Raw genomic sequence first — 9,392 nt, 5'->3', positions numbered from 1 at the left:
AAAAAAAAAAAAAGAAATACCAGGTCCTCAGCTCACCCCCACTCAAATGAATATGAATCTCTAGAGTATGACCCTGGTTTCTATATTTTAAAAGCTACGGTACTAAGCAGACTTCTAAGATAACCTCTAGTGATCCCTGAATCCTGGTATTCATGCCTTTGTATAACTCCTTCCCTTTAAGTGTAAGCTAGACCTATTGACTTGCTTTTAACAAACAGAATATATAACCAATCACTTACACGATCAGGTTATGAAAGTCCATAACCAGTCACTTGCATGAGTAGGTTATGAAAGTCTGTGGTTTCCATCTTGCTGGCTTTTCATCCCTTGCTTGGCTTGCATGCTTTGATGAAGCAGCCTAACAGATTGGAAAGACCTACCTGGCAAAGAACCAAGTGTGCCAGCTAAGAGTTGAGGTTCAGTCCAATAACCTATGGGGAACTAAATCTTACCAACATTGGAAGATGTTGCCTAAGCTCACTTGTAAGATCTTTCCCCACTCAAACCTTCAGATGAGACCAAAGCTCCAGAAAACACATTGATTGCAGCCTTGTGAAAAATGGTGAAACAAAGGACCCAGCTAAGCCATACCTAGATTACTGGCGCAGAAGCTGTGGAATAATAAATGGATGTCGTTTTAAGCCTCTGAGATTTAGGATAATTTGTTAATAGCAATAAACTGAGACAGCTCTCTGGGTGATTGTAATATACAGCTAGGGTTGAAAATTGCTGATGTAGTGGAGGGAGGGGGTTTGGAGGGATCACTTCTGAGGTTTATCTTATAGGGGTACAAGTGAATCTTTCTAAGAGTAGAATGTGAACGTTTTAAAACAATAACTGAGAAAATGACATGAAGGCTGTGTTGATCAGTTTGATGGAAGTATTTCGGATTGCATGTGAAAACCCCACACTGTACCCCAGAAGTCATTAATGTACATAGTTACCATTCAATAAAAAAAAGAAAAGAAAAGAAAATTGCTGATGTACCTTACAAGTGTAATTTTTTTTTTTTTGGCTGGGGCTGGGCTTGAACCCACCACCCCCAATATATGTGGCCAGAGCCCTTCTCCTTGAGCTACAGGCACCATAGGGCACCAACTAGCCCCATATACCAGAGGTGGCAGGTTCAAACCTGGCCCCAGCCAAAAACTGCAAAAAAAAAGATATAATATTTTTAAAACCCCTTGTAAATTCTACTCTAGGTTTACATAGCCAGAATTAAGTTGTATTGATATTGCTTCTAAAAATAACTATTTAATACTAAAATATTTTAGACATATAAAAAGATATAATGAATGGGAACTCTTGCTCATCATAAGCTTGAAAATAAAAAAATAATGTATATGTACGCTCAAGTCCTCTAATTACTTTTCCCTAACTGTATTACCTACATAACCCTCACATGTAATCACTATCCTGAACTTTCCATTTCAACTTATATTTTAAAATTTATTGACTTTAAGTTAAATATAGTAGTTTCCAATTTTCTAAAAAATCACTGATATACCTAAAATTATATTGCCTTTTGCATTGCAGTGTAATATTTTTCTTTCTCACTTATACTAAATGTGTGGCTCTTTTAAGAAACTACTTTGGCTTTGGTTATTCTCTCTGATAGGTCTTTTTTAAACAGATTTGGAGAGCATAATTTGCATGCAATAAAATTCACTCTTTTTAGATATGCCATTCAATGAATTTTGATAAATGTATAGTCTAATAACCACCTCCATAACTGAGATTTAAAATATTCCCATCACTCCCCACCCCCCCAAATTGCTTCATACCCTCTTTGGAAGCAATCTCCTCTCCCAACCCTTAGTCCCAGGCAACTGATGATAGGATTTCTGACCCTCTTCCAGAATATCACATAAATGGAATTATGCAGTAGTATTTTTTATATCTATCACTTAGCACCACTGCCTTTCAGATCATTCACATAGTTGTAAGGGTCAATAGTTTGTTCCCTTTCTGCTATGTGTCCTACACTGAGAAGGAAGGTATTTAACCCAGCATATGAATAGAGACCTGAGTGTTTCTGTTTTCTCCACTGTTCTGGGGTCATTGTGTCCCTGCACCAGGTACTGATGGGCATGCCCTATGGAAGTATTCCCAGGAAGACAGTGCCTCGGGCTGAGGAGGAAAAAGCCATGGACTTCTCTGTCCTTTGGGATTTTGAGGTACTATGCCAACATGCCAATGCACTCTCATTTTGTGATTGTAAAACCTAAAGATTGCATGGATTTGTGAAATCATGCTTTTAATTATTAAAAAACTAGTGCTTTAATAAAATATTAGCACCAGGCTAACTGAGCTCACAAAGCAGTCCTCCCAGGTCTCCTTCATGGGCTCCTCCTTCCAGCCATACCCCATGAGGCCACCGCTTCCCTCTCTGTCAGCTCTGTATGGCGATATCACAGTATGGTTTTCTCTCCCTGTTCCCACATGAAAACCTTGGGTCTATCTCTCCTGCAGGCTTTCCCCTAGTTTCACATGACATCTTTAACTGAATGTCCAAACGGCTCCTCAAATTAAACACCTATCCAGCCAAAACCCACATTTCTCTTTCCCATCTCCTTTATTGGAACCACATTCCCCATCCAATCATCCAAGTCTAAAGTCTGAACATCATTCTATACTTCTTTCTTTTCCTCACCAATCTCCCATCCAATTGATCACTAAATCTGAGCCCACCTACTAAATATTTCTTGAATCTTTCTTTTGTAAACTCAGTTAAGACCACTAGATTTTATTCCATTGGGGAATGAGAATCAATGAATAGCCAAGGAGGAAGAAAATCACTGAATATCTGAATAAGAAAAAGCCTTGGGCTTTTTCCCAACCTTTGGGATGTCAAGGTTCTATTGCCAACGTGCCAATGCTCTTCCATTTTATGATTGTAAGACCTAGGGATTACCAGAATACATGTGAAATAATGAAATTAATTATTGAAAAACCAGTACTTTAATCAAATAGCATCCCAACACTGGGCAAAATGCTTTTCTCTATCCCTCTTATCATCCCTCTTACACTTTGAATTAATGCCCTTCTGTTACCAGGACTACTGTCAAGAATCTCCCCTCCCTGCCTTGTCTTGGTTCCTAAAATCTCCATTCCCTCTGCTATCAGGAAGATCTTTCCAAAATGCAAATCTCAGCCTGAGCAAGAGTGAGACTCTGTCTCTACAAAAAATAAAAAAAATTAGCCAGAGGTGGTAGAGGTGCCAGTAATCACAGCTACTCATAAGGCTGAGGCATGAAGATCACTCAAGCCCAGGAGTTTGAGGTTGCAATGAGCAATGATGATGTCACTGCCCTCTAGCCTGGGAGACTGAGCAAGCCCTGTCTCAAAAAATAGAATACGAAATGCAAATCAGACCCTGTCACTCCGTCACCATGAATATTCGTTGATTCCCATTCCCAAATGGAATAAAACCCAGTGTTCTTAGTTGGACTTCCAAAAGAACTGTTGATGATCTGGCCATCCCCTACCTCTCTGGTCCCATGTCCCTCTAATACCTCACACTTTCTTGCCCCAATAGCACAAACTTTGGGGAAGTTCTGCACGCATCCTAACTTTCACTGTCCCCTGCTTTTTCTCATGGTCCTCTGCCTGGAACACCCTTCCCTCTTTGGTGAGTCTCCAAACCCCAGTGCCTCAGGCTATGGCGGGTACAGAGGCCAGGAGTCGTGTCTATGGGGCCTCCCACCACAGGCCATAGCTACTATTATCCCTCACCCTCAAAGTCAGGTTGGAGACCCCTCAGAAATATAAGAAAATGTGTCAGAGTATCTTTCCAAGCTATTTGGAACAAGGGTGCTTAACTGTGCTACTACTAAGGATTTCCTTTATTCCTTTTTTTTTTTTTTTTTTTTGAGACAAAGTCTCACTCTGTCGCCCTGGGTAGAATGCCATGATGTCATAGTTCACAGCAACCTCAAACTCCTGGGCTTAAGCAATCCTCTTGCCTCAGCCTTCCAAGTAGCTGGGACTACAGGTGTGCACCACCACACTCAGCTAGTTATTTTCTATTTTTTTAGTAGAGACGTGTTCTTGCTCTTGCTCAGGCTGGTCTTGAATTCCTGAGAGCAAGCAATCCCCCTGCCTCCACTTCCCAGAGTGCTAGGATTACAGGTGTAGGCCACCGTGCCTGGCCCAGATTTCCTTGCTTCTTTGTTTTATCCAAAGATCCTTGTTGAAACACCCCATCTTTCAAAGCCAAACTGAATTTATACAATAACCACTTGCTGTCATTTACAAAGATATGTAAAAAGTGCTAAAAATCTAAGTTACTACTACACCTAAATAATTGCACCTAAAAAGTGTACTAATTATACCTAAAAACCAAAAATAAAACAAAACAATATTCTTAGTTGGAGTTAGATCATGAGCCTTATTGTGTGCAATATTCTTTAGATTTTTTTTTTTTTTTTTTTGGAGACAGAGTCTCAAGCTGTCGCCCTGGGTAGAGTGCCATGAGTTTTGAAGTATTTAGAAAGCTCACAGATTCCCATCTGCTTTTGGAATGTTAAATATGACCTTAGGGGTGGGGAAAATCATTTTGAGCCGTTAAGTACGTGTGGCTCACACACAGGCCTCTTACCCCTATTTTTATCCCAAATGGTAACTCTCCCCCTCCTATAGCTCCATGCACTCCATGTAATGGGGGAACTATGAGATTGAAGGAGAGAAACAGGGAGAGACATGGGGGGACCCTGGAGCCTCAGGAGACCATGAAGAGAAAAGCACGAACATCCAAAGCTCTTCCTAATTCCCCTCCAACTCCAGTTAAAACTCTGAGAAAGAAATCCCTAGTAGAAAAGTGTGTGATGACCACCTGCTGTCCCACAGGGCTACATCAAGTATTCCGCTCTCTTCTACGGCTACTACAACAACCAGAGGACCATCGGGTGGCTGCGGTACCGGCTGCCCATGGCTTACTTTATGGTGGGGGTCAGCGTGTTCGGCTACAGCCTGGTGATTGTCATCAGATCGTAAGTATGACTGTCTCTCATTTATAGGTGTTGACTTTTCTTCACAAAAAGCAGCTCGCTCCTCTGGCCCCTCTCCACCTACTTACCTTTGGGAGGGCATTTAGAAAGAGAGCAAGGAAACAAATACACAAAGCAAATCCGGATTGTAATATGTGGTATAAAAGACATAAACCAGGTGATGCAAGACGTTCTAGGAAATGGGACAGAAACTCCTTTAGATGAGGCTGCAAACTGCCAGCCGTGCTGAGAGTCTGGGCAAGCAGCATTTTAGAAAAAGAAAGTGACATGCAAAGGCCCCAAGGCAGCAAATATCCTAACATGTTTCCCCAAACTGTCAAAAGGCCAGCTTGAAGGGTAGCATGGCACCTGGGAAGGTAACACTGGAAGTTTGTAAGGTCTGTTTCCACTTTTCTGAACTCAGCTTCCCCAGAAAAACCCCTCTGCTCCTCCATAGCTCTAGCTTGTGCATTAGAACTGACCTGGCACTCATAAAGACATACGCAATACACTTGTATTGGCTGTGTGCATTTATCACTTATCACGTGTAATCACGGCAGCCTCTCTAGCCACCCCCCTCTGCTTGTCTCTACAATCAGAAGTAAACTTTTAATATGTCTGCGCCTCTTAATTCATATTATCTGAAAAGAAAATTTAGTCCAACCCACGAATTGCCTTCTTCAGAGCCGACTATAGCTGGGGCAATGTGGGGTGGGAGGCCCAGTCTCCTGCACAAACCTAGGTAGCTCTGTCTCCAGGAGAGAGTATTCTTGAAGCCTGGTTAGAAATCCTGAAATGTAGCCTGGCATTGTGGTGGGCACCTATAGTCCCAGCTGCTGAGGCAAGAGAGTCACCTAAGCCCAGGAGTTGGAGGTTGCTGTGAGCTGTGATGCCACGGCACTCTACCCAGGGTGCTAAACTGAGATAGTGTCTCAAAAAAAATAAAAAGGAAAGAAAAGAAATCCTGAAAGGTCAATGGGCTTAACTTTCTGTAACATCATCTCAGGGGACAAAACTACTACTATTCACAAGACCCCTCTCAGCACTCAACACCTGCTACTTGGTGTTATTCACTGCCCAGCTCTTTTTCTCTAAAAGGAAAAAACAAGGAGATGGGCTGGGTTTTATCCTCAGCCCTTATGTTGCTGCTTCTTCCCTGTTACTATCCCAGATAAATGTAGGGATATGGGCAGTTTCCACAATGAACGAAAAAGCTAACCAAGCCTTGTGGTGCAGCAAATCCAAAAGGCCAACACATAAGACAGAGTTAGAGTGGCATACAAACCGCCTCTCATCCCCAGTTGTACCTGGTTGACCCCTATTTGGAATCCCACAGGGCCAGACTCTGGAAGCACACTTTGAGGACAGGTGTGATAGAATAGGAAGGTCCAGGGTACTTTCATTCAAGTTCATTTATAAAAAGGATGTGATCATTATCTGACTGTAGTACCAGCTGCCTCAGGGCTTCTTGGGTTTTATATCAGAAAAATAGGTATAAGGGCAGTGCCTATGGCTCAGTGAGTAGGGCACCGGCCCCATATATCGAGGGTGGCAGATTCAAACCCGGCCCCAGCCAAACTACAACAAAAAATAGCTGGGAGTTGTGGTGGGCACCTATAGTCCTAGCTACTCAGGAGGCTGAGGCAAGAGAATCACCTAAGCCCAGGAGTTGGAGGTTGCTGTGAGCTGTGATGCCACAGCACTCTACCAAAGGCAATAGTGAGACTCTATCTCTAAAAAAAAAAAAAGAAAGAAAACAAAAATAGGTATGTTCTATCCAAAAAATAAATAACTTAGAAAAGGCTATTCCTCTTTGAGGAGAGTCCCAGTATGGCATTCTCAGGTGCCTTTGCAGGTGAGTCAAGCCACAGGCAGTCAGGTGTGCGGGTAGAAAATACAGTGGATTGTCCCGCATCCTCTAGGTTCTCTGCTGCCCAAGTGACACTGTGTGTGCTTTCAGGCACTCTGAATTTGGGGAGAAGGTGCCCTGGCTATCTTCAAAGCTGTCTTGGCTCAAGCCCCTGCCTGGCTCATTCCTTCATTACATGTCAGCTCCCTGTTCATCAGCGACTTGTGGCCAGGACTGACTCAGGCCAAGATTTTCTTGGGGTGACCCAGCAGAAATGGGGCAGGCATCACAACAGCGGTGTGTCCCCTCCAGGATGGCCAACAATACCCAAGGGAGCACAAGCGATGGGGAGAGTGATAACTTCACGTTCAGCTTCAAGATGTTCACCAGCTGGGACTACCTGATTGGGAATTCAGAGACGGCCGACAACAAGTATGCCGCCATCACCACCAGCTTCAAGGTAGTCACCTCAGAGCCCTTCCCGCTTTGGGGGGAACTCTGGGTCTCTCCGGTCGTTGGGAAATATTTCCTGCGGCACAGGAAATAAAATCCCCAAACAATTGTGGCAAGAGCTTTCCCAGAAGTACGAGACCAGCTTTCAAGCCCTCAAGAAAGAATGCTCATGACTGGGGCTCACCATCTGTTTCTTAATATGGCAGAGAATCCTGGAGGCAGAGATCTGTTCTTGCCTATGTCTTCAAGGAACAGCTTTCTTTCATTTTTTTTTTAATTTTATTAAGGCTAAAATTAGATCCAAATGAGATCTTCTCATACTTGCTGTTGTTTCTAATTAAGGGAACAGCTTTCTGCTGGTGGAAGTGGAAGAACTCCTTTGGGGTGACAGGACTCCCTTTGGGGGGGGGGCATTTCTCAACCTTTTCTTCATACTAGAATCACCTAAGGAGTATTAAATCTCCTAGGCCCCACCTACAAAGTTGTTGATATAATTAGTCTGGAGTGGGGTCCTGACGTTGTTTTTGTTTGGTTTGGTTTCATTTTGTTTAAGACACTGTCTTGCTCTATCACCTAGAGTGCAATGATGTCATCACAGCTCACTGTAACCTTGAATTCCTAGACTCGAGAGATCCTCCTGGCTCACATCCTGAGTATCTGGGACTACAGGCATAAGCCACTATACCCAGCTAATTATCTTTTTTTTTTTTTTTTAGAGATGGGGTCTCCCTATGTAGCCCAGACTGGTCTTGAACTCCTGAACTCAAGCAGCCTTCTTACATCAGCCTTCCAAAATGCTGGGATTATAGGCACAAGCCACTGCACCCAGCCCTAATATTGTTTTTTTTATTACAAAATCTTCCCAAGTGATTAGAATGCCCAGAAAGAGTTGAGAACTTTGGTTTGGGGGTATAAGAATAAAGAAATCAACCCCATGTTTCTTATAGTCCACAACAATTACAACTAATTATCTTGTTCATTTGTTCATAAAACATATTTTATGACTACAGAACTGTAGACCTCAGGACTACAGGACTATAGTCCATATAAAATAACAATCCAGATGTAAACGAATGAAGGCTGAAGCTGTGACACCAAAGACCATTTCACAATCTTGATGGTTCATTATTCTACCTGTCTGATTGGTCGGACTTTCTTTCCCCCAGGATCTGGCAAACATCAGATCTACATGGCAACTGTGCTTGACTGTCTTCTTTGTCCCTCTCCTCTCCTCAGCCCTTCCTCCTACTCACTGACCAATACCTACAGAAGGCAGGGCTCAGGATCACAAACTCACTGCATGGATTTCATGAGCCCCAGAGTCTTGTGGGCTTGGCAGTGGGTGGAACAGAGGGCTAGCTCCTCTCCTTCTCACAGTAATGAGGGACTCATGGCCACCTGTACCTAAGGGCAGGGTAGGGGAGAGTCGGGACTTTGACTCTTCCTATAGGCTTAACAGAGAAAATTGCTGCCTGGGAAGCAGTCTGAATCTGAGAAGGAGAAAGACTTCTCCCCTGAGTCTATTAAAAGCAGACATAACAAATACACTTAAATAACAGGACAGACATGAGAACTATGAGTTAAGACTTTGGCATGTGGGAGACCTCACTTTTCATCCTGGCTCCTACCACTTATGACCTGTGTCTTTATAAAGAGTTACTAATGTAGGGCACAAAGTTAACCATCAAAAATCAGTCATATCTTTATCTACTAGCAGAAAACAATTAGAAAATACTTTTAAAATTCTATTTGCAATAGTATGAAAAAAAGCAAAATTTCTAGGAATAAATTTAACCTAAGACCACTACACTGAAAAGTATAAAATATTGTTGAAAGAAATTAAGAAACTGGGTGGTGCTTGTGGCTCAGTGAGTAGGGCACCAGCCCCACATACTGAGGGTGGTAGGTTCAAACCCAGCCCCGGGCCAAACTGCAACAACAACAACAAAATAGCCAGGTGCTATGATGGGCGCCTGCTGTCACAGCTACTTGGGAGGCTGAGGCAAGAGAATCGCATAAGCCTAACAGCTGGAAGTTGCTGTGAGCTGTGACGCCACAGCACTCTACCAAGGGAGACAGAGACTCTGTCTCTTAAAAAAAAA

At 42.9% G+C, this 9,392-nt stretch overlaps 1 protein-coding gene across 1 annotated transcript in view; it reads left to right on the top strand.

Annotated features, from left to right (window-relative positions):
- TMC2 (transmembrane channel like 2) overlaps positions 1–9,392 on the top strand; it is an 86,428-nt gene that overhangs the window by 44,867 nt on the left and 32,169 nt on the right. The window contains exons 7-9 of the mRNA XM_012804074.1: positions 2,079–2,177; positions 4,849–4,991; positions 7,150–7,297. Coding sequence (XP_012659528.1) covers positions 2,079–2,177; positions 4,849–4,991; positions 7,150–7,297 — 390 coding nt within the window. The remainder of the gene's footprint in view (positions 1–2,078; positions 2,178–4,848; positions 4,992–7,149; positions 7,298–9,392) is intronic.

Source organism: Otolemur garnettii, unplaced genomic scaffold (assembly GCF_000181295.1).
Source record: "Otolemur garnettii isolate 467f Iridium unplaced genomic scaffold, OtoGar3 scaffold00025, whole genome shotgun sequence".
Classification (NCBI taxonomy): Eukaryota; Metazoa; Chordata; class Mammalia; order Primates; family Galagidae; genus Otolemur; species Otolemur garnettii.
This window is presented reverse-complemented; position numbering and strand designations above follow the sequence as displayed.